This window comes from Lutra lutra, chromosome 5 (genome assembly GCF_902655055.1).
Source record: "Lutra lutra chromosome 5, mLutLut1.2, whole genome shotgun sequence".
Classification (NCBI taxonomy): domain Eukaryota; kingdom Metazoa; phylum Chordata; class Mammalia; order Carnivora; family Mustelidae; genus Lutra; species Lutra lutra.
Window position 1 is genome coordinate 12,063,511 of NC_062282.1, and position 25,945 is coordinate 12,089,455.

Consider the following 25,945-nt stretch of genomic DNA (forward strand, 5'->3'; position numbering starts at 1 on the left):
ATTCAAATGTGAGCTCTGGGGCCGAGCAGATGCATTTTGACTCCCTCATTTCAGAGCCGGCTGGCTGCCAGGGGCCTTTCTGGTTGCTTCTCCACTGTGCTCAGCTAGACTTATGAAGAGGTGAAAGTTACCTCTTTCTCATTAAGTACGGTTATTTGTTACTCTCGGCCCAGTCTGTCTTTATAAAATGTCAAATTCAGGCCACACAGGGTGGGAGGCCGCCTTGTCCCAGCCACAGAGTATTTCCTGCCAGGCCGTTTAAAAGCACTCGGATGTCAGACAACTTTTTCTTTTTTCAATCTGCTGCTCTAGATTCTCCACACTGCTACTCCTCGCTATTAAAATGCACGGCCCAGTGGCCAGCAGATCTCCGGATTGTTTATGGCACAGCGGCATTCGGGAGCATACAAAGTTCTTATCGTCTTCAAGACAGCTCTGAAAACAGAACGGGCCCATGGAAGCCAGATGGTAAATCGGAAAAGAGCAGTCAGAGGCTGAGCTACTTCCCCAGACTTAATGTTATATTTTTAAGAAACTGAGCAGGGATTCTGAAAAGCTTCTCGACGAGGACTCATTATCACTTAGGACAGAAACCTGAAGCGACCTGCTCTCACAGTCATAAATGCTGAACCTCGAAGCTTCTGGACCCAAACCAGTTCTCTTTGGGTCTCTCACAAAATAAGCTACCTTTACTTCTCATATCCTAGGAAATCACAGCCACGAGGCCAGCTGCGGGCCCTTCCCCTCCTTGGCTCCTCTGGGTCCCTAGGTAAAGTCTCATTAACCTGCCCGAAGACATTCTGCCATTCAGCCACTTCATTCCCCCTCGTGTGCCAGGGGCCTGAGCCTCTCCTTTCCAGTCACTTTGTAACTGCTTATCCAAGGATTCCCACTTGCTCTCAATTTCCTCCCAGCCTCGAGTCAGAGTCGGAGTCAGAGTCAGAGTCAGAGGGCCCCCTGCCAGCCGCGGTCTCCATCCAGGCAGAGGCGCAGGAAGTGTGCTGGTGAGCCTGCGTTCCTAGGAGGGCACAGGGGCCTCGGGCCTCCCTGTGCTCCGGGATAAGGAGCCACACACAGCCCCTCCTGCACCCTGAGGCTGGGGACAGTGAGGTCTCCGCACGTCAGGAAGCAGGCTGTGCGACTGCCCCATCTGACAGAAAGGCAATCCTCTACCACTGCCAAAGGTGTTGGACTCTTCGACAGCCCGGCCCATCTAATGATATCAAAATACCATAAAAAATGCAAAACCCAGCAAAGGACCTGTGAGCTAACTTACACCAAAAGATACTCTCCCAACTAAAAACGAACCTTGTCCGTCTGTCCTGGGACCCCAGGACATTTCCTGAACCAGATGTGCAGGCGGTTTCTGATAACTCCTTGTCTGGGGGATAAATTACCTCCTGGGCCCTGACAAATAACCGAGTTGTCTCCCCTCCCAGGATAGACTTTGAAAACGATCGCATAGGAGCAGCAGAGAGCAGTGATGCAGAGGTCTGGTAGCTGACCAAGACAGCTGACCTCTTTGTCATTTTAAGCTCCCTGGTCCTCAGGGCCCTGAGTGGTATCTGGTTGGAACAGCAGCTGAATGATCTCCAACCATGGAAATCACAAGACAAAACAAACAAGAATCCCCGAGTCTATATGGCTTGCTGTGAAGTCTGCCAATTTACCTCTACTGTGACTCTGTGTTCACCTTTGCAGATGGAGTGCTTCCCACGTCGGTGACAAGGGCATCTGGAGAAGGGGAGGCAGGGGGTGGCCCCAGCCAGAAGACAACTATCTCAGAACAGCTGGCACAGCCTTACCGCTTTCTGGGGTGTGTGATCATAAATGGCCCTGTGCAATTACACACACTGACGCATCGGTGTCCCTCCATTTGCAAAAGTGGTTCACGTGTGTTTTCTTTACCAGGACCTAAGCAGCAAGGGCAGGGCCACATCAAAGACGGCAACGCTTCCCTTGTTCAAAGGTCACTGGCTTGACACTGACTCTAGAATGCCTCCAGAACAGACACAAAATCAGCACAGGGCGGGAAAGCAAGTGTCATAAAGGGTATGTGCTTTTTTCCAAAGGAGGCCTCCAAAATGATTTATTCTTCATGTTTCATGAAAATCTCGCTAAATGTCAGTTTCTTAGGCCCAGCGCAGATCCGAAGCAAGAAATTAAAAGGTACTCATCATGTATTAGCTATTTTTATTATTTCATTATGTTGTTGTCTTGGTTAGTGCCAAAATCTTCAACTATTTTGACTATCACCTGTCAGCAGCTACCCCTGACGGCCCAGCACAACAGGTATCTACAAGACATCAAAAAATATTTCATGACATCCTGAGTACCATATTTATCTAATAAGGTAGACAGATGTGTGATACATATTTCCAACAATGATAACTTTCGTACTAAAGAAAGAAAAAGAAAACTAATGATTTACATTTTAAGGGATAAGCTTCAGTTATCCAAAAAAAAAAAAAAAATGCATTCACGCAGGCAGCTCACATCCAAATAATGCTGTGGAAAAACTGGGTTTTCCTTATTTTTATTGCATCTCCACAGCAACTCAGAGTTACAGGTGAGAAAAAAATACCAGATTGACTTTTCTAAAATGTAAGCACCAGCCAAGTCACTCTGGTATGAGTTTCACAAGGTTTCTTTACTCCAACTCACCTAGGACATTAAAGAAGAATGTGTGGCATCTCTCATCCTCCCATCCCAGCATAACCTGCCCCACGTCAGACAAGGGAGAGTAAGGAGACTCGGAGACCACATTACTGAGCCCTAACACACACCGGGCTCATCACAGCTGAGAAGGGAGATGGTACCATGAACTGTGTTACGCGGGACTCACTGCTTTCAAAGAATGTGATGGATCCCTAGAAAGAGATTTAGATACTGTCTTGATATTTGAAGATGTTGATTATGTTTTGAAGGATATGCTTGGGAAGAAGGATTCTGACAAAGTAGTAGTTAGGCTAGTCATCAAACCAGTCAAGAAATAAAGAAATGGAGAAACCTGCTGCAGGATTAAGCCTCTGTGGTCTAGAAGTAATCCACTTACCTAAGTGCATGGGAGGAAAGGGACTTTAAATGTAGATTCACATCCAGAGAGAACTGGGAAACACCAAGGAGGACAGAGTATCAGTTGGCTAAGGCGGTCAACGGTGTCTTTGACTAAATATGGACTGCCAGGGAAGAGTGACCTCATTTTCTATGTGTGAACCAGAAACTGAAATAGGTACCCAATTACGCCAGGCATAAAGACCAAGGCAGTCAGAAAAACACGTTATCTACTTATTACACAAAGATGCTCACTGAAACTTTTTATGGCAGGAAACAAGAAACCTCAGCATTTAAACAAATTGGGGAAGAAGCAGTTGAAGGGGATTAGGAAGTACAGACTTCCAGTTAGAGAATAAATAAGTCATGGAGATAGAAAGCACAGCCTAGGAAATATAGTCAATAACATTGTAATAACCTTGTACAGTAACGAATGGTGACCACATTTGTCACGGTGAGCACTGTGTAAGGTACAGAACTGTCAGATCACTACAATTGTACGTGTGAAACTAATATAACATTGTATGTCAACAGTTCTTCAATAATAAAAAGTAATAAAAAATAAACACCATTGCAAAAAAAGTTGGTACTCGATAAGTAATAAAAGAACAAACAAAAAAATAAACAATAGGGAAACATACACAGCAAAGGGAATTACAGCATGCTTGTATAATCAAATACTATGCTGCTATTTAAAAGCATACTGAAATACTTGTAAGTGATATGGGAAAAATGCCTCTGGGTTCCGTGAAACATACACATATCTCAATTATGATGAAAAAAATTTGCCAGGAGATATTCAAAATGTTAAAGGAGTTCTTTTCTTTAGAGTGGAATCAGAGGTATTTTACTTTTTCCCTCCATTTTGAAATACTTAACCAAACTTTCGACAGTTAGCATTTAGTATTTTTATAATTAGAAAACATTGAATGGCATTTTGAAATCTATTCCATTAACATAGAATAGACTGAAGGGAAAAAAATCCCTCCCTCCCCCACGGTTGCTTGGAAACTTGGCTTGAGATTGCCATTTCTGTCTCTAGGTACTTTGCAAAGTGGAACATACAATGGGCAGTTTTATTATTACTTAAGACAAGCTCTGCCTGGGGGGGTCTCTTCCATCACTTACAGATCTCGGATAAAGAGTCCCTTCCCAGCAGTGGCCAATGTCAGACACACACCCTTTTTCATTCTTTTACCTCCTGGTCTGGAGAGGGTGGGGGGATGTATTTCCCTACTTAGTAGACAAAAAAGACATTTATTAAACTATTTTTCCTGGGCCTTTCTCTTTTTCCATTTTGTGGTATTAGTAATTTGAGACACAATATAATTTCCTTATATTGTGAAAGCCTAATGCTCGGTTCCCTAAGTTAGAAAGGACTTAACGTTCCCTTTATGCAACTTACTCTACAATTCTAACAATCCATATACAAAACTCTTCATTCACACATAAAAACTTTGGGTCTTTGAATTATTATGAACTATCATACTGGACCCAACCAGATTCAGTGAATCATCTAGGGCAATCAGAAATACCCACAGTTATCATCTTGGTGTGGCAGAGGGAATTACCAGACACTGGGCAGAACACATTTCTTCTCAAGTTTAGAGAACAATTTCAAACTTCTTTACTCCTTTGAAGTCTTCATAATGAAGTTGTATGTAACATTTTAGGTGCCATTAAGTACCCTGAAACAAAGTTCACTGATTTATTCTACATAATTTGGTGAACTTGGCTTTTAAGGAATTCAGGGACTTTGTACCAAGTTTAGTTTTAAATAGAAATAAAAGTCCTTTAAACATGGTGACAACAGAGACATGTGCAGATACTTTTAAAAAATACATTGTTCAAAATCTATCTTAGCAAAAAAATACATTGTTCAAAATCTATCTTAGCAAAATCTATCTAGTGATAAAGACTAAATAATTTCTAAATAATTTTATTGTGAAGTATCCGCTGCTTCTTATCTTCCTCCCTTCTAACCAAAGGCAAAATAAGATACACTGTTGATTTATCAATATGAATTATCTGTATAGTTTGGTTCTTCTCCTGTGAACCTCTTGGTCACAATCCCTTCGTTCCTCAGAACCCTTTTTATGACTGTCTTACACCATGAAATTCAAAATTTGACTGCTAAGATTAAGTTTAAACCCTGGCTGGGAACCAGAAAAGCCAGAAACTTATTCCTAAAATTCTAACAACTCCAGGGTGGATTTTAGCAGCGGGGGGCCTGACTGGAGGAGGTGGGGAGCAGGAAGGCCAAGAGCCAGGCAGATGTGGGCTCGAGTCTTGGCTCCTCCCCATAATACCTGCGTGATCTTGGACAAGTGACTCTACTTGCTCCTAACCTCTCAGTCTTTCCACACTTTGTAACATGTGCTAGAAGCACATACCAACTAGTCAGTTAATGGAAACAACTAATAGTTTTGATTTTCAATCTGTAAAAAATAGAGATAAAATGATAATTCTAAATATTATAAAGTGTACTAAGTACCCACAGGGTTCTACAAACACGATTTTACTTTCTGTGATAATGGACTGATTGTCATTGTTTCCTAGGGTGTTTTCATTTACTATTAAAAAGCAGGTTATTCTAGATCAAGCAGCTTTTCTCCCCCATGTAGGACGCACCCCTCCCTCGCAACCCCCCAAAATTACTGCCACCACCAAAATTTAAAATGTGATAACAGGTTTTGCTAACCTTGTTAGAACACTCCATAATATTTGGGTTTCCTCCCTGACTGAGCCATAAAATTATAGGGAAATCTATCTACAACTGAATGTTCATACATCAGGAGGCTTTGGATGAATCACTGCAGGCTTCTTCCTAGCCAGCCCCTCCCCCACATGCACCGACAGCTCTGAGATAATTTATGAATATGTAATACCTTTACACCATCGCATATGTGCTGTTTATTCAAATTTCAGTGGAATCCTGCATATAGCTGGATTTCCATTTTAAAAGTTCTATCCACATTTTGTTTACAGAAACAGCAAACTGAGACGTTTATAACCATAAAAAAACCCCTCATCTTATATTATCTTTTGTTCTTGACAAGTCAGAGACTTAACAGCTAATGAGATGTTTTATTTTTTTTAATTTTGCATTTCTTGTTCATCTCTAGGACATGTGACCCAAGGGCTGCTTTGACCTTTGACCCCTGTACTCCTCTGTTACCCCTCTACTGGAAGATGAGTCAAATTTTGAAATATGAAGTCTTGTTCACTCAAGGTAAGGTGTAACACACCTGCACACTCTGAAGGAATGGTGGAGATCTACATGCATCCATCTGTCTAGAACATGATTAAAAACCCACATCAGGAGCAAAGTATTTTCTGAAGTCCAAAGCAGACCACTTTTGCAGATAGGTTCATTTTCCTCCTCTCTGTTGTGTTTTAAAGCGGTTGGGGTAAAATGCACTTCTATTCTCACAGGTGACTGGGTCACTCTTCAATTCCTACAGTAATTCTCCTTCAGCTTAAGAAAATGTAAGTTCTGTTCCTCTACCCTTGTACAATTTTGCAAAACAATTATCATCTGATACCAGATAGCAAAAGAAGGTTTTTGGAAACCTATCAGTCCCTCCCCCTAACTACTCTGACAGACTATCTCCACCACCAGGCAGCCTGTAACTTCATAAACACACCGGCACTTAAGGGATAAGGGCCTCAGACAACACTTGCTGATAAAACATTTGTGCAAAGAGACAACTCTTCCAGTACTTTATGTACGTCGGCTTTGATAATCAGGTTAGCAACATTTTAAGGATGCGTCTGCATTATTAGACCCACTAAGATAAACCGAATGTGTGACTGTTTCTTATGTCTAGTCTCCCTTTTGGGACCTCAGGAGATCTTTTCCCTTACACTAAAATCAAATGCTTAGTTATATCTGCCTGGTACTAAATCAAGGCAAATGTGAGGCAATACTATGGTATGTTTCAGGTCATTTAATTACGACAAAGAATACTCTCACCTCCACCAGTTATCCCATATAATTTTCTTTCTCTTATTCCCTCCCTCTCTCGCTCTCACGTACGCGTTCACTGTCTCTGTTTCTCTCTCTCTCTCTCTCTCTCACACACACACACACACACACACACACACACACTATAACAGCTCAGGGAGAAGGGATCAGGTGAGCAGCCCCGGTTTTCTGACCTTTGGGATCGCTCCAAGAAAATAAGCCTTAAATAGTAGAAGGTGCAGGTGAGCTTACAGCACTGGACTCATCTAAAATGTGCAGGGCAGTGTAGTAAATTCAGTCCTAGAACCTTTCCACAGATTATACAAAGCACCCGAAGTCCCCAGTGCTATGAGAGAAGAGAAGGTGGGCAGAAAGGAGGCGGAGCAGCAGAGATGCCCTGGGGAGACCCTAGTGAGCAAAGCGGCAACAGAAAAAATATAATAGTTCACCAGAGGAAATTAGTTTGCTTACCAGGCAAAGGTCTCTAGACACTATACCATTTTGTGAACACTTCTGGGCCAGAAAATTTGAAGTACACGTAGCTTACAATGGGGGCTAAGCATTAGTGAGCTTACAGAGTTGAATCAAGCAAAAGTTCTAAGTACAGAGAGACAAATCCAAGCAGATACTCATCAGAGGGAGCAGTCAAACAGACCCCCTTCTGAAAGGGGGTATTTTAAAAAACAAAAAGTGCACCAACACAGGTGCATTTTTTTTATACATATATTCCTTGAAGTCTCTCCACTTAAAGTCAAAGAAATAAGACAGTACAATACCGGGAGTGAGGCTCATCACTCGCTGGGGCCAGTCAAGGCTCCTGCCTTGACAGGAGGCAAGCCACTGCCTCCCACCCCCATCCTCTCCCTGGCCTTCAAAGGCAGCTGCATCCCGCTGGAGGCTCTGCGAAAAAGGTTCCCACAGGCAAAGTGCAGAGTACCAGTGCCCCGCTGCTGGGAGAGTCTGCAGCGCTGGGGATTTGCAATGACGCCACTTGGAGAGAAACGGGGGGGGAAAACATGAAAAAGAAACAAGGACGAGAAGGCAACAAACAAAAATGCACTCCCCTGCTTTAGTGGTCCAAAAGGAAAAAAAAAAAAAGGTGGAGGGGCGGGGAGAGAAAGCCCAAATTAGAGATGGTCAACGGTTAGCTTATCAGGACACATTTGGGTACCCTTAGTCCATACCTGGGCAAAAAAAAAAAAAAAAAAAAAGAAAGAAAGAAAGAAAGAAAGAAAATTAGAAGTACCTGGGAAATGAACTTGGACACGTTCTAATACAAAATCTCCCCATCATCGCCATCACCATCACCACCAACACCGCGTAAATAAAAACCAAGCACTTGAGCTATTAGCAACTACATTCTACTTACAGACCTGAGGTTTACATAATAACAAATTACATAATACTCCTGCTGTGCACTAAAAACCCTTCTATAGGTGAAGCTCTAAACCCTCTGGTCTTTTAACATTTTCCAGAGAGAGCTGGAAAAGTCTGCTGAATAACTGGGGGGAGGGGGAGATGGAGTGCTGGAAAAGTCATCCTTGACAAGCTGCAAGCCCAACCAAATGTTCCCGGATAAAAAGGGACTCGGAGCAGGTGACTCCCCGCTGCTTTCATCCCCAGGCGCCCGGGTGTCTAAGGCCAAGGCAGAGCGAGCCCGGCGCGGGGCGCAGGGCGCGGGGTTCAGGGCGGAGCTGCCCGGACCGGGCGAGGGGCGCGGCCGGGGCTTACCTGCTCCCCGAAGTCGATGGCTATGTTGGTGATGCCCAGGGGCACCAGGAACCGGATCAGGGGCCAGTAGTGCGTGAGCGCCGGGAATTTCACCATAGTCCCCGCCGTGGGCTGACCCCACACACATCTGCCGCCGCGAGGGGACTCTGCCGGGAGGCGCCGGGCGAGTGGGCCGAGCGGGGGCGCGGGCGGACGGAGGCCGGGTCCGGCGGGGCCTCGGGGCGGCGGCGGCGGCTCCTCCTCGCGGCTGCGGCGCCCTCTCCAAGCGCGGCTGCTCTAGCAGGAGATCCGCAAGCTCAAGTCCATCCCTGCTGCCCTCCCACACAACAAAGATCTGCCGGGAAAAAAAAGAGGAGGGACAGCGGCGGCGGCGGCGGCAGCAGAAGGTTCTGCTGACAGCGGCTCCATTATAAGCGCTCTGGGGCCCGGAAATAAATAAATAACCGCGCGCACGAGGCGCCGCCGCCGCCGCCGCCGCGCGGAGGAAATCAGGGGCGGGCGCGGAGGCGCGGACACCGCCGGCGGCCCCGGGGGCGGGCGGGCGGCGGGCTGGGGAGGGGCCGGGCCGGCCGGGCGGGCGGCGCCCTCCAGTCCTCCGCCGCCGCCTGCGCTCGGCGCTGCCGCAGGGGGCGCTGCGTACGCACAGGCCGCTGGGCCGCCGCCGCCTCCGCGGCTCCAGAGGCCGCGCGGGGTGGGACTCGCTGCGGTGCCAGGGACGGCCAGGGGCGGCGGCGCGAGCCGGCGGAGCGGCGGGAGGGCGCCGCGGGGAGCTGAGGGGCGGGGGCGCCGAACCTCTGGAGGCCTCGGGGACGCCCGGGTTCAGGCAACCCGGCCCTGTCGCCCGCCCCGCGGCCCCGGGTCCGGCGTCCCCTCGCCGTCCCGGGAGCGACCGGGGCGTGTGCGATCCTGGCAGCCGAGGGACGTGAGCGCGGACGCGCGGGGCGAGATCCAGGCGCGCGGGGCTGCGAAGGACCGGGAGCCCCCGGCTGTCCCCGGCGAGCGCCGCGCGCTCTCCGTCCCCCGGTGGCCGTCTCAGGCGGGCGGAAATTGGCCGAGGACGCCCCTCCCGGGCTGGGGCTGGGGGACCTGCTTCGGGCCCACCTGGGAACTAAGGGCGGGGAGAGAGAGGGAGAGACGCTCCGGAAGGCGGGGGAGGGGGGTTGCGCAGAGACAGAGCAACGGTCGCAGCGAAGGGGACATCGCTCTCGATGTGTCCCAGGGGAAAAGGCGCCGAGGGCCGCGGGGACCGCTCCCTGCACCCGCCCAGGCCGGGCCCGCCGTCCTTGGGAGCGCTGGGACCTGCCTCCCGCCGTTTGCTAACAGGAGCCCAGATCCTCCCCAGTGCACCGCTGTTTTAAACCCACCGCAAACTCGAAAAGTCTGTCTCTTTTAGATAAACAAGGGGAAAGAAGAAAGAAAACACTGTTTTTTATTATACGGTGCCCCAGTGATTTCAGGGCAAAGACTAGCCAGGCCGAGGGTTTTCCCTAAAACTTCAGGCGAGCTTGACAGCCAAGCCAGCATCCATCTGCACAGGGCACTAGGACAGCGGGTTGAGGCCCCGGGAGGGAAAAGTGCCGCACGCAGGCAGGGGGTTCGTGGGAAACCTCTGTCCCTTCGGCTAAATGTTGTCCTGAACCAAAAACTGCTCGCAGAAAATAGTCTATTAAAAGGAAGGGGGAAAAGAGCCTCCTGTGCAGGGTCGGCTTCGCGGGCTTATGACCCGTGTCGCCACCGAGAAAGTCCCAGCGTTTGGAAGACTTGGGTTTGGTTTATCCGACACTGTTGCCCTCTTGAAATTTCTAATTTTGGAAGGAAAGCCCATCCTGCTCATATGATTTTGCACTCCCCCCACATCACATGATTCTTTTAAAGTTTAATTAGCATAATGAATTAAAGTAATCTATTGTTAAAAGCCATAAAGTAATTTTGCAGCTAGGAATGAACCCATTACCTCACATGTAGCTTTGTAAAGCTGGTGCTCATAGCGAGCTAGAGACCTCAACTTTCTGGTTTCAGGCATTTCACAATGTATTTGTAAGAATCAAATGTTTTCCATATTTTATGCCGTTTAAGAGACCTTTTAAAATTCCACACAGTCCACACAAGGCCTTGAGAAAGAGGAAGATAATTCACCCTCTGAATGTAACCTGCTCTGATGTAACCTCAAATGACATCCCCTATAATTAAAATGAAAATTTGGTAATTATTTATTGTGTTACGTGGTGTCAAATAATATTTTCTAAAAGACTTCCCAGAAAAACAGGAAGTACTTGTGACAGGACTCTTCTCTATGGCAAATTCCCAAAAGGTGTGTTTTAATATAGTCAAATCTTATTTAATATATACGAAGAGAGCTTGTTATTTAAAGGAATTCTCTGGGAAGGAGTTCTTTTCTAAAGCAAATATCACCTTACGGTTACTCTAGGTTTCCGTGGGCTCGTTTTACTCAAAGCAATCTAATTACACTGACCTTTGTCTGGAATGTGGGGTTGATGAGGTCTTCGATCAATACTCATCAGGTCCAGTTTGCTTTAGCTGGTCTCTGGACAAGGACCCGCCACATCGCTACCGGTGCTGCTGCTGGCCCATGTAGACACACAGCTTCCCTCTTCAGGAGGAATGGTGAGAAAGTTCCAGTGAATCAATGAAAGGCCGCCATCCTCGTTTTAGTATTCTGAAAGTGTATTTCTCGAATGAGTGATTGAATGGTGTCATCTTTGATTATGGTAAAGAGCACTTTTTAGATTGGAGAGGCCTCCAAATTTCGATCACATAGTGGCAATATGGAAGTTAAGGGGACATTTGATTATTTTTTTCTGTCAAAGACTCAAAGTCAGAGAACTGATTTCGGGGGGGGGGGTTTGGCCTCTCTTTTGCTTCCTCTTTTTAACTTAGTCGTTGTTTGAAAAGATAACTCCAGAGAAACAAGTGATGATAATGAATGGGGAGTTTTCTAAATTACACAGAACCCAAGAAGAGATCACAAAGTCATTTTTTTACACTGGATTCAGAGGGTTATCTTTCAAAGGGTACAGCTTTATCTTCAATTTATAGAATTTTTGATCAAAGGACATTGCAAGATTTATAGACTACACTCAAAAGTGTGAGGAAAAAATATATACATATAGGAAAATGCTGGAAGAAAATGCTGCACTGTTAACTGTTTAGATACAGCTGCATAGTATTATTAATATCTTTTTATACTTTTCTATATTTAACATAATGGGCATATAGCAGCTTATTAAAAAAAGTTTTTAAAAATATTTACAAAATGTCATCAGAAGTGCAAGTGGTCATTAATATCAGAGCATGGGAAAAGTTACTCTTCACGGAAACAATCTTATAAACGACCAGCCATATGCCATTGTGTTGGTGTTTAAAATTATTAAAATTAGTAACTCCAATTTTTGAAGAAAAAGTTACATGTGTGTCTCATTTCCTTTTTTTCTGGAATTGGTCTCAAATGACTATGCACAAGTTACCCCTATATCTGTTGCAAAGGACAGAATAAAAGGTCATGTTTAAAAATCATCCAGTTCTCTAACTCTGCAACTCGGATTTCCTTAATTGGATTGGAATTGTAGTCATGGATGGGATCTGGAAGAAGGTGTCATAAAGGATTTGTGGAAGATTGACTTTATAGTGTTATGTACACACTATAATTATCCTCTCTTGTGTATTTAATGTACCAGTTTATTTAATAGATAGTTCTAGTGGAAGATTTAGTCCTGGATATTGGTGTCTTTTTTTGGATATTGATGTTTTGAAATGAGTAGGAAGCCCCCTCCCCTCATAGACTAGCTATAAATTCAATCCGTATAGTTCTACATCTGAGCCTCATACAGTTTTACTCCATGGCCCATTGTGGGTGGCGTGGGGAAGCCTCAGATTTCTAGACTATTGAATTGTGTTCATATGAATATTGTTCTATTTGATGAAGTCATGATTTCTGCCCAGATCCAAGCTTCCAGAGAGCAGGAAGACAAGTTGTCTACTTCCCCCACCAAGCTGCATGTTTTACTTTTGTGGTCTCTGTGGTCATTCCAGCCCAAGCCTCGTAACAATTTGACTGGGCCAATGATCAAAGCCAGTTTTTGTACTCTCAACACATCCCAACAATAGGAGGTAGGAGGTGAGTGACATGGGTAAATGGTCCAGAAATGGAATATTTGCTATAGATAAACTAGAATTAGCTAGTTATATTCTGCTAGGAGTTTCAGTTCTCACTTTTAATGATTTCATTAATATTTTTAAAGGGACCACACAGATGCTTCCAAAATGTTGAACTGCGAGGAGGAATAGAGAGAGTTTCTCTAACATGCTGATATCGATATGGTCTGCAGACTATTTTGGTAAGTGAAAAGAACTGTAAAATGGCATGCTATTTTGGGGGGAAGGGAGGTGGAATGGGAGAGAAATAGGAATATGGTTGTGCATGTATCCGTGTATTTGCTTATATTTGTGAAGAAGACACACCGGAAATATAATCCAAAAATTATTCAAGTGCTTATCCACGGGGAAAGAAAGAGCCCAGGGTCGGTCAAATAGGGATGGAAGAAGGAACTCTCTGAATGTATTTTGTAATCTAATTTTGGCTTTGGAAACATTCATGTTTTAAGTGATGAAAACAGAAAAAGCAAAAGAAGACGATTATAGGCAGAAGACGTATACATGTCATGCATGGTTTTTTTTTTTTTTTAGTTTTTTCCTCTTTTATTCTGAGGAAAGGATTTGAGACAGCTTTAATCAGAGCACAGATATATGCCTTATCCGGACATAATGCCCTTTTACATTTTATTTTTATAAAATTTTTTTTTTCCTATAATTGCTAGAGAATGAAACAAATGGGGAACCTCTTGCCAGGTCAGTTTTTTAACCTGATGGCATTGTGTATTGATAACTAACTTTGTGTCTGAAAAATGACTAAAAAAACAAGAGTAAGCTTTGAGATGGATTCTGCTTATGCCACTCAAAAATACCACCACCACTAGCCCCTGACTTTCAGGATTCTGGAAGCAAGTGTACTTTATAGAGGTGAGCACGTGATGGTTTGCTGACTTGTATTTGGCTCATTATGGTGACACACAAAGGATACAGGCTCTGCAAACCTTAAGTCAGGTAATTCCTAAGGAATTGAATGGAATGGAGGTGTAACTGAGATTAAAATATAGCAACTTTTGGCACGTCCGGTGTCAGGCTCCCAGCTCTGTGGGGAGTCTGCTCCTCCCTCTCACCTTCTCCACTCTCATGCTCTCTCTCTCTCAAAGAAATAAATAAATCTTTAAAAAATAAAAAATAAAAAAATCTTTAAAAAACAACAACTTCTTGTAACCCCGTTTCCTCTCTTTAACTTCTGCGCTCTTGATTTTAATTAATCTCTACGCCCAGCGTGGGGCTCAAACTCACAACTCCAAGATCAAGAGTTGCAAGCTGTACTGACTGAGGCAGGTGTCCCTGCTTTTGCTTGTTTTTTTTTTTTTAAATGACCAGAATAACATAAAATGCATATTATTAAAATAGTTGATAAAGCTTAAATTTCTATTCTTGCTACCTATCCAAGGTCAAAAGTCTACTTTTTTTTAAAAAGCCATTTTAACATATCATGTGTTTCACAAAGCTTTCCTGTGTAATTCCAGCTCACTTTGACATTTTCTTTTCTGTTTATTATAGAAAGCTGCATGTTTCATTTTCTAATATGTGTCTGATATCTACCACAAAATATTGAATTTCCTGAGATTAGGAACTATTTAAAATCCTACCACCTTCTTTCACTTCCCATTTCTCCCCTCCACTCCTGGGACAATGAGAGATACTAAGTAATGTGTTTTGAATTGAGTTTTCTAATGTCCAAGTTTAGTCTCCAGGGGTATAAATCCTTTCCGTTGTACAGTTAGTAGTGATGGGACATCCTTAGCATGTTGATAATATGGAGAAATCAGGTTTTGTCACTTCTCAGACTTTACTATCCCAGAGAGAAGAGGCAGACAAACAATAGTTCTATTGTTACTGCATTTTAATTGAGTCTATTAATTTAACTAATTAAGGTATTAATTAATCAGACAAATACGCAGCACAGTGTCACCTTCACATCAAGTAGATAGCTTATCCCTGAATTCCTACATTCCCCACAGATCATTTTTATATTTGAAAAGGTGCCTGATTTCAAAATGATATCCTGCAACACTACATAATTTCTCTTGGTACTCCATAGATTTAGTGGTTAGACAAGGTAGTAATGAAACCAGTGTTATTTGAATCTCTATGTAGATTGGCTCACTTTGTTTTAATCCATTCAGCAACCTCTTTGGAGTGCCTACTGTGTGCCAGACATGGTGCAAGGTACTGGCTATGTAGTATTGAACAAAAAAAACACCATCTTCCTAAGACTGAAAACAACGCGAGATGTCTTCTCTCACTGCTGCTCCAATTCAAAGCCATACTGAAAGCTCCAGCCAATGCAATCAGGCAAGAAGAAGAGATAAAAGGTAGGCACACTGGAAAGAAAAAGTATTTTTTTATTTGCAGATCATGAGATAGTTCAGATAGAAAACCTCAGAGGTTTGTTTTGTGTTTTTTTTTTTTTTAAGATTTTATTTATTTGAGAGAGAGAAGGAGAGTGAGAGAGAGAGAGAGAGAGCCAGCACACCAGCGGAGGAGGGGCAGACTCAGTTGAGCAGGGAGCCTGAAGACATGGGGCTCAATCCCAGGACCCTGAGATCATGACCTGAGCCAAATTCAAGAGTTGGATGCTCAATTGATTGAGCCACCCGGGTGCCCCAAAAGTCTTTAGCTTTTAATTACAGTGATTGGTCTACTTGTTAGCTTCCTAGGAGTGCTATAACAAAGGACCACAAGGTATTCTCTCAAAGATCTGGGTGCTAGAAATCCAAAATCAAGGTTATGGGCTGTGAACGCTTCCTTAGAATCTTCTGGGAAAGAATCCTTTTTTGTGCCTTTTTAAAATTATTATTTTTATTAACATATAATGTATTATTTGCCCCATGGGTACAGGTCTGTGAATGGTCAGACTTACACACTTCACAGCACTCATCATAGCACATACCCTCCCCAATGTCCATAACCCAGCCACCCTCTCCACACCCCCACTCCCCCCAGCAACCCTCAGTTTGGTTTGTGAGGTTAAAAGTCTCTTATGGTTTGTTTCCCTCCCGATCCCATCTTGTTTCGTTTTTTCCTTCCCTACCCCCCAAACCCCCCACCCTGCCTCTCAAATTCTTCATGTCAGGGAGATCATATGATAATTGTCTTTCTCTGATTGACTTATTTCGTTAAGTGTAATACCCTTTAGTTCCATCCATGTCGTTGCAAATGGCAAGATTTCGGGGGTTTTTTGGATGGCTGCATAGTATTCCATTGTGTATCTATACCACATCTTCTTTATCCATTCATCTGTTGATGGACATCTATGTTCTTTCCGTAGTTTGGCGATTGTGGACATTGCTGCTATAAACATTCGGGTGCACATGCCCCCCCCCCTTTTAAAAGATTTTATCTCTTTTGAGAGAGAAAGTGAGCATGTGAGAGAGAGACCATGAGCAGGACGGAGGATCGAGGGTGAGGGAGAGAGAAAATTCTCAAGCAGACTCCCTTCCCTGCTGAGCACGGAATCCCAGGCAGGCCTCCATCCCAGGACCCTGAATGAGATCATGACCTGAGCCAAAGGCAGACGCTTAACTGACTGAGCCACTCAGGTGTCCAACCTCAGAGATTCTGTAAGAAAGCTACTAGAACTATGACATGAGCTTAGCAAGGTCACAGGATACAAAGGCATTTACAATCCTCAATTGTGTTTATATATACTAGCAGTGAAAATGTAGCAGTTGAAATTTAAAAGCCATCACTGACAATAGTATTAAAATTCATGAAACATTTAAGGATAGATCTAATAAAAAATGTTGAAAACTATAAAACATTAGGAGTTCAAAAGAGACCTAAGTAAATGGAGAGGTGTGATAGATTAATGGACCAGAAAGCATTGTTAAGATACCAATTTTCCCCAAACTGGTCTACAGATTACACAGAATCCCAGTCAGATCCTTTGGAAAAAGAAAAGGCACCAGACTGAGGCCAGCCAAAGCAACTTTGAAGGAGAACAGAACTGGAGGACCCAAACTACCTGATTTCAAGACTTACTGAAAAGCCCCATAATCACCCCAGCATGCCTCAGGTGAAACATAAAAAGCAATGGAATGAAGTAAAAAATCAGAAATAGACCCTCATATACACAGTCAATTGATTTTTCACAGAAATGGCAAGGTAATTAAATGGAGATGGAATAATATTTTTAGCAAGCATTGCTGGGACAAAATAATGACCCGTGAGCCATACTTCATGGCATGAAGTCAGTTTAATAAAAATAAGTAAAATTAAGTAAACATAGATCAAAGATTCAATGCAATAACCACAATACTTCTAGATAAACACTTAGGAGAAAATCTGTGGCCATAGGTTAGGCAAAGATTTCTTAGACACAACATCGAAAGCGCAAACCACATAGAGAAACATTTATAAATTAAACTTCACAATTCAAAAACTTCTGCTCTTCCAAAGCTCTTGTTAAGAAAAGTAAGAAGAGGGGCACCTGGGTGGCTCCGTCAGTTAAACGGCTGCCTTTGGCTTGGGTTGTGGTCCCAGGCTCCTGGGATCGAGTCCCGCATTGGGCTCCCTGCTCAGTGGAGAGCCTGCTTCTCCCTCTCCCTCTGCTTGCCGCTCTGCCTACTGTATCTACTACTCTCTCTCTCTGTCAAATAAATAAATAAAATCTTAAAAAAAAAAAAGTAAGAAGACTGGCCGTGATTGGGAAGAAATATTTACAAAATACATATCTGATAAAGGGGTTGTATCAAGAATGTAAGTATCTTTTCAAAACATAATAATAGAAATACAAATAACTCAAAGTCATGTGTCTTCATAAACATATGAAAGGACTCTCACCTTTGTTACTTATTAGGGAAATGTGCCTTAACATGACCAAACACCTACTAGAATGGCTAAAATGTAAAAATAGGGCAAAAGCACCCAAGAGCTAGGGAGGTTATGGAGCAAAAGGAACTCACATACATCATGTTGGGAGTGCAAAATGGTACAGTCACTTTGGAAAATGGTTTGACAGTTTCTCATAAACTCAAATATACACTTACCAAACAGCCCAACAATTCCACTCCCGGTATTTACCCAAGAGAAATGAAAACATATGTTCACAAAAAGACCTGCATGCAAGTGTTTATAGCAACTTATTCACGATGACCCAAACCTGGAAACAACCCAAAACACCATGAACTGATGAATGGTTAGACAAGCTGTGATATATCCATACTGTGAAATCCTACTCCCAATAAACAAACCACACTACTGATAAACAGTATGGTTGAATCTCAAGAGGAGTGACTCAGAATGATAGCCTCTCACATACCCTACTGAAAACACAAACTGTAGGGACAGAAGTCGAACCAGTTGCCGGTGCCTTGGGGTGTGGTGGGAGAGCTTAAAGGATCCATTACAAAGTAGTGCAAGGAAACTTTCTGGGTGATAGAAATATTTTACATTTTGATGTTGGTTTTGGTTATACAACTCCTAGAACTGTCTACCTAAGAAGGGTGAAATCTTGATGTCTATATAAATTACGTCTTTACAAACCGACTTTTTAAAGTAGGCTCCACGCACAGCCTGGAGCCCAACGCAGGGCCTGAACTCATGACCTTGAGATCAAGACCTGAGTGGAGATGGAGAGTTGGAGGCCGGGTGGCTCAGTCGGTTGAGCATGAGGCTCTTGATTTCAGTTTAGGTCAGGATCTCAGGGTGCTGAGATCGAGCACAGTGTTGTGCTCTGCGCTCAGAGCAGAGCCTGCTTGAGGATTCTCTCTCCCTCTCCCTCTGCCCCTCCTACGCTCTCTCAAATAGATAAGTAAATCTTAAAACAACAACAGCAACAACCACTGAAAACAAGTCAGACACTTAATCAGCTGAGCTGCCCAGGTGCTGCAGTATAAACCTACTTTAAATAAAACATAGGAGCGCATTTAAACAAAATAAAACAAGCCCTTCCTTTGCGGAACAGCCGTTAATCAAATGAGCACACAAATAAATATACAATTGCATGTGGCATTCAACAATACAGCTGGCCGTCTTCTATCATAAAGAAGGGCTGGATAAGGAAGTTTACAGTTTATGTTTAAATACTAAATCAACCCAGTTAATTTGCTTTAGAATTTGCACAGGGTCTTCTATCTGCTATACTCCTAATAATAGCTAATATTTACAGCCATTTTTTCCAAATGCTGGTTGCTGTGCTAGATTCTTTATACATATCATCTCATTTAATCCTCAAAGTAATTCTATGAATTTGCTACTATTACCACTACCCCCATCCCCCCCACTTTTTTTTTTTTTTTTTGGCAGTGGAAGCATAAACACAAAGGTTAAGTAAGCAAATTTCTAAGGTCTCACAACTAATAATCAAAGGGGTTGGTGCTTAACGCACATATACCTGACTGAAAGCCCTTGACCCCCATGCCAGGGCTTCATGATGGGGTGTGCTTAAAATGCAGAGTCTTTGCCCTTCCGCAGAGACTGGGACTCAGCCTGAAGAGTGGGATCATCCTGGGGGCTTCGTTCACAATCCCCCAGGATATGCTGGTGTATCTACCCCTAACCTATGGTCTGAATGGCTAGTAGAGTTTCGAGGACCATGAAGATTTAGAATCACAAAACAGCGAGGCTGGACAGCATTTTAGAAATTATTTAGTTCAACTGTGTATCCAGCGCTTTTGTTTACAAGAGACTGGAAAAAGCAATGGGCTCCAGGAGGGAGAGCAGCGGTGCTGGGAGTGTCTCAGAAATGGGGAAATGAAGGATAGCCTGGGAGAGGAGACAGCGGAAGTGGAGTCAAGGTCACTAGCTAGAGCGTTGACTGGGAAGAGGGGGCTCCCTTGATAATAACTTCCCGCTAGCCTCTCTATGGTGCTGCATCATTAGCAAAATACTTTTCACATGAATTACATTCATTTGTCACAATGAACTTATGATAAGGCATATTAGTTGTTTTCCTTTGTTTGGATGTAAGAGAGACTGACTTGCGCTAGTCTAAGGCTACCAGCAGGACTCTCTCCATCCCTAAATCACTATTTCTCTTCTCTCTCTCCCTTCTTCCCTCTCTCCTTCCCATCTTCCCTTCCTTCCTTCTCTCTCTGCTGTCCTCCTCTGCCTTGCTGGTCCAGATCGTGAATAGAAAATGGCCATCCATAACTCATGAACTTAGGTATCAGGTCTCTTTTGCTCCCAGGTCTATAATTCCAAAGAATGGTCCCTACATGGGCCAGGTTGGTCAGCTGTCCATCCTGATTCAATGAGATGAGTCAGGGGATAGGATCCTCTTGTCCACTACGATCCCTGGGAGCTCCAGAGAGGAGAGCCGGCAGACGACAGGTATCTAGCACATGGCCCTCTGCCCCTTGGTTATATTACATACATACACATATCACCCATATCTACAAGTTTTTAAAGACGTCTCTGCCTTACAATGCCTAATTATTCTTGTTAAAACTGCAAATGTACATTCTTTTTAACAGATGGCAACTCAAGGTAATGCTCAGCCACTTTATAGAACAGAGGTTCACAGTTCATAGATCGTCTCACCTTTTGCCATATAAGGGGATGTCCTCAGGTTCCAGGGATTAGGTGTCCTTAGATGCCATTTTTTAGCCTATCACAAGTGACTTCATTCCAAAACAGCGAAGTTAATTTTAATGATTCATTTTTGGCCTAATGTATCCGAAATATTGCTGTCAGACATGTAATCAATATAAAAATATCAACGATTTATTTGACACTCTTTTTTCCTGCTAAGCTTTCCAAATCCAGTGCATATGCCCAAGCTCCCTGTTCTCTCTGCATCTGGTGGGGAAGAGCTCTTGGGCTGGGGTACAGCTGCACACATCAGGGGTCATGCTCCAGCACAGGGACCCCATTGGGCTCTCGTTTTACAGGAGAAGAGTGACTTTGGGAACTAAACATCCCTGGAGCACTGAACCAAGGGCCCTCTGTCCCATACCTGGAGACCTTGTGTGTGTCTGGTCTCAGGGGAAGCTGAATCCGGGTGCAGCCCTGTTTTCTGCATGTGGGGTGGGAACATCCTGGCAGGGCTGAGTCCTTGGCTCTACGACTTCATTGTCAGGAAATGGAAATGTCAGGAAAGCACCCCTGGTTGTTCACTGGGGAGTCCTCCTTGTTTGCACAGCTGAAAATGGCGACCCAGGATTAGGTCTCCCTGATTCCAAAGCCAGTTCTCCCAGCCACTCTTCTCTTCCGCTCCTGCTGTCTTGACCATATTCATGCAGGGTTCGAGCCGGGGCCACCTCCCAAGGTGGGCTGAGCTAGGGGGTTACTTAAGAAGGCAGCCCCAAATTGGACTGAGGTAGGACAGCAGGCAGGCAGGGCTGGGGACACTCCAGGGTGTGGTCCCTGTGGCGGAGGTAAAGAATGGAGCTTCTGGAGACGCCCACTTGGCCTGGCCCAAGGTGGAGGCGGTGGCTGGGGCAGCTCACAGAGAAACTTGTTTTGGACGAAGGTGAACTGCTAAGTTGTTTGTTTTTTGATGAACTGTCCCACCCAAGAATGTTCCAGTCGTGTCTTAAAAGGCTTAGCCCCTCCACAGGTCTGGTTTTCCTGAGTCAGTGATTTTGTCTCCTTCTGTCTAAGAATCCTGCCAGTTTGTCTCCCCAGGAGTGTTTTGTTGATGGACTGGGGCTCAAGTGGCTCTGGATAGAGACTGATTTTCCAATTCCTTCCAGCTCTGGGGCCACAGGTGGGCATCTGACCTGAGCATGACAGTAAAGAACCGCATCAGCTCCAGTCGCTGGGGTGTCTGCCCAGAACAGGTATCCGTGACAGGCCTTATCTTGGGATGGCTTGGCCGCCTACCAGCCCAGGGTTGCTGCCTGCTAGAGACTCCACCCAGCGGGAAAAGATGTCTTTTTCCCAGTGGTTTCCGAGGACTCTGCCCAGCATTCGTATGGCGTGTGTACAGGGATCCGCTGCAAGTGTGCTCACCTTTCCTTGACGTGTCCATGCAGAACATGTGGCCCAGAACTCAGAGTGTGCAGATGAGTAACAAGTGAGATTTGATGTAGATCTGCTGTATGACAGCTTCCAATGCAAATTGTGGGACAAGTTCATTGGGTTTGTTTTCCCAGGGTTTCTCGGACTCTTTCCCACAAAATTCAGTATATTTAAATTTGTCAAGTTCCCTGACAGCCCTAATGTCATTAAAGGTAAGATTGGTTGTGTTTTATGAACCCCGAATCCTGCTTGCGGCTACTTTTCAAAGTCAGTCTGATAGGTGTAATTTGGAGGCAGAAATACTGAAGTGTTAGCTGGTCTATAAAAACAACAGTACAGACATGGTTGGGGTGTGAGCTGTCTGAAGTCACATTTGGGGCCCTTGATGGTTCTTCCTAAAGATAGTTAAGTCCAATCCTCTGTGTCACATATGTATGTGACAGCAGCAAACTCTGAGATAGGCGAGCCGATGACATTCTTTCTGGCTGGTGTAATCCCCTTGTCTTCCTTTTGACAGTGGAGAGGCTTGGTCACAGCAGTGAGAGATCTACAAAGATGAAGGGCCAGGAGGAAGGACAGGGTGTGGAAAGGAGCTAGACAAATAATAATTAGCAATAAAACAACAGGCACAGCAGGAGGTAGTATTTTTCAATCACACACCTTGTGCCACGGAAGGCTTGGAGTTTTGTACTAGTACCTCATACATTCATTCATTCATTCATCCCTTTATTCAATTTCTCAACAGTTATTAACATATCAAGCAGCATTCTGGGTGCCAAGGATCTAGCAAGGAACGCTCCAAATTCATTGCTCTCAAGGAGCTTACATTCTAGTGGGGGAGAGACAGCAAACAAATACATAATGCCAAGTAGACAAGTGCTGAAAAAAATAAACCTGAGCACAGGACAGAGAGGGACAGAGGCTGGTATGGAGACTTCCTTCCCATGAGTAGGTGTCTGTTGCCTTTGCAGGCAGAGGGAATAGCTGCCCTGAGCCCGGGAAGGGCTTGGCAGGTAGAGGGAAAGAGCAAGGAAGGAGAGCTTGGGGGTGAGGTCCAGGGGATAGCTGGGGATCTGAGTGAAGTGGGGAAGCCATTGGAGATTTTTGAGCAGATGTGGACTTCAAAGCAGTCATACTACTTGCCTAGTGGAGAAAGGCTTGGTTGGGGGTAAGGGTGGGAGCAGAGAGGCCAGTTCTGGTGCTACTGCATATGGCGCCACCTTGCCTTGGAGGGAGATGGTAATGGCTTGGAGCCACCTGCTGAGATTGGAGGAGATAAGAAGTGGTGGGTTCCAGAGACACTCTGAAGTTATGGGGGCAGTATTTGCTGATGGATTTGGATGTGAGAGCAAGAGAGGAGGCGTGTCTTGACTTGCGAGCCCAAATGATCACTACCACTTACTGGAACGGGATGCACAGGAGAAAGGGCACATCTGGGGATGAAAAATCAAGAGTTTGGTGCAGACATGCCAACTTCGTGATGCTTGTTACACATTAGGTGGAGACGTTACAGAGAGTGCTGTGCGACTACCTTAGTCTGGAGCTCAGACGGGAGGCTGGGTTCGAGATTCAAGAGTCCTCAGCCAAGGGCTGCCATGCGGAGTCCCAGCTCCGGATGAGGCCATCCCGGGAGCGCGAAGATCCTCTGACCTGTGTGAGGAGGGAAGGGACACATGCTGGGGGAGTTCAGAGAGGTAGGAGGAGAACCTAGGGCGGGGGGTGGCGCGTGGTGGGGGACAGTAAGTCAACAGAGTGTCCAACCATGCCAACTGCACTAAGAAGCTGACTAAGACGAAGACAGAATTGACCACAGGGCTTAGCAACGTGTCTTTCATCTCAAAAGCTTATGGGGTGGGCGCTATGATTATCCACTTTATCCTCAAGGAAGCCACAACTCAGAGAGGCTCAGTAACTCCGCCAAGGCTGACAGAGTCACTGATGGACCCGGATCCCACCCCGGAGCCCTGAGGCTCCCTGCTCCGTGCCGGGACTCTTCCGGAAGCACACATTCCCCTTCTTACTGCCAGTGTGGGAGTCCTGGGCTTTTTAGCTCACCTCCCAGCCAAACGGTGAAAGTGCTCCAAGAAAGAAGCCTATCTCAGCTCCATTTGGAAGATGACAGATTATTGGAGAATCTTCTGAATGATTCAAAAAGAGGACGGAGGGAGGATAATGCAGAGTGTTTTGGAGAAGACTGCTTCGCCACTTATCTTCAGTTCAAGCTCATGATTGCTTTAAAAATGTCTTGTTAGTATGAGAGAGAGAGAGAGAAAAGAAAGAAGCTCAAAATAAAAAGTGTTTACACCAAAAAACGGAGTGGAGGATTTGCAGGCTTTGCTGACTGCAGGCTACAAAACAGATTTGTGGGTGAAATCTAAGCTCTTTGTGTGTGTTCTTTTCCATTTCCTCTCTTTAATGCTTAATGCCCATTAAAGAAAAGCTAATTAAGACACTATAGGAGTAACATAAGTAACCTTCATCCCTAACTATTGACTGCAAAATATTTCGCGCGAAAAGCATTTTCAGGCTTTTTTGAGACAAAAAAAATTAGCTAATGTATTGCCCTACTTTTTAGGATTATTTTCTGCCTGTATATTCTTAAAATTAGTAATTCTCTGAACGTAGATTTTCAAATCTGGGTTTCCCAACCCAAAAATCGAATGGGTTTACAGTAAGTATATTTTATAGGCTCTAGTTGCCAAGGCAGATTTTAGACGATAGTTATGAAATAAAAGACTCTTTTTAAAAAAGATTTTATTTATTTATTTATTTGAGAGAGAGAGCACGTGTGCACGAGAGCAGGGGGAGGGGCAGAGAGAGAGGGAGAGAGAGAGACTCCTCCTGCCGAGTGCAGAGCCAAGGAGGGGCTGGATCTCATGATCCCAGGGATCATGACTCGAGCCGAAATCAAGAGCCTGTTGCTTATCCAACTGACTCACCCGGGCGCCCCTAAAATGAAAGATTCTTAATTTCAGTGTGAACTAGTTTTGTGGAGCTGCCAAAGTAAATCACTGCAAACTAGGTGACTTAGAACAACAGGAATTTATTCCCTCGTGGTTCTGGACATCTGAAACCCGAAGGCTCTAGGAGAGACTCCTTCCTTGCCTCTGTCCCCTCCTGGCAGCTGGGGGCGTTCACTGGCTTGTGCCTCCATGAACATCGTCTCTGCCTGGTCAGCTTCCCTGAGTCTCTGGGTCTGGAAACCCTCTCCGCCTTTCTCTGATAAGCTCACTGTCATTAGAGTTAGGACCCACTCTAAATCCATACCTCCATTTGCGAAGACCCCTTTCTCCAAATAAGGTCACAGTCACAGGTTTGGAATTTGGGATTTGGACATATATTTTGGGGGCTACTACTCAACTGCCTGTCCAGTGTTATACCCCAAAGTAGCGGGAAGGAATCAGAGACCTAGGTCTAGGTCCTCTTCCCTCTGATGTCTGCTTTTGTAAATTTGTGCCCAACACCATGCTCAAGAGAACACATCCAGGGTGTGTGAGTAGTTTAGAGAGACACGGGAGCCATAGAGGGGGAGACGGTGCGCTTTGCAATCCCTGCTGGTAGCGTCTGGGTCCCACGGAAACAGAGGGCTCTGGACCAGACCATCTGGGCTGAAAGTGACTGCCAATTACTGGCTGTGTGATTCTGGCAATATACTTAGCTTGGCTCAGTCTTCATTTGTGAAATGTGAGTCATGCTACTGACCTTAGAGTGTCCCTAGGAAGATCAAAAGAAGTGCCAAACGGAAAGCCCAAAGCACAGCACTTAGACGATTCTGTGAATGCCGGCGTGGTCCTCTCCACACGGAACCGCGATGCTTGGGTTCAGCATTCGTTTTTTACCCGTGGAGCTTCTCAGCTCTGGGAGGAAGCTTGAGCCCTGGTCCGGGTCCTTGTATGGTACCGTTGCCAGCTAGTGCGTTCAGGCTCTCTGTTCCCCCAAGACACTTCGAATTCACTCACAAAGTCCTTTCTCTTTTACTGTCTTTCCCTCTTGCCCAGACACTGAGTAGCTTTTCTCAGCTGTTTGTTAGGAAGCCTGGTTTCAGTCTCAGCCACTCAATTAAGCTTCTGCACAGCACCGCGCCAGCCTGTGGGAAGCAGTCCTAGCTCACAG

General features: G+C 44.8%; 1 protein-coding gene and 1 long non-coding RNA gene across 2 annotated transcripts in view; one reads left to right on the plus strand and one right to left on the minus strand.

Moving 5' to 3' along the window:
* Window positions 1-9,250, minus strand: part of ANKH (ANKH inorganic pyrophosphate transport regulator) — a 131,361-nt gene extending 122,111 nt beyond the window's left edge. The window contains exon 1 of the mRNA XM_047730636.1: window positions 8,753-9,250. Coding sequence (XP_047586592.1) covers window positions 8,753-8,848 — 96 coding nt within the window. The 5' untranslated portion in view covers window positions 8,849-9,250. The remainder of the gene's footprint in view (window positions 1-8,752) is intronic.
* A 1,987-nt stretch (window positions 9,251-11,237) lies between these two features.
* Window positions 11,238-25,945, plus strand: part of LOC125100455 (uncharacterized) — a 35,252-nt gene continuing 20,544 nt past the window's right edge. Inside the window, exons 1-2 of the long non-coding RNA XR_007127557.1 lie at window positions 11,238-12,887; window positions 13,012-13,107. This is a non-coding gene — a long non-coding RNA (uncharacterized LOC125100455). The remainder of the gene's footprint in view (window positions 12,888-13,011; window positions 13,108-25,945) is intronic.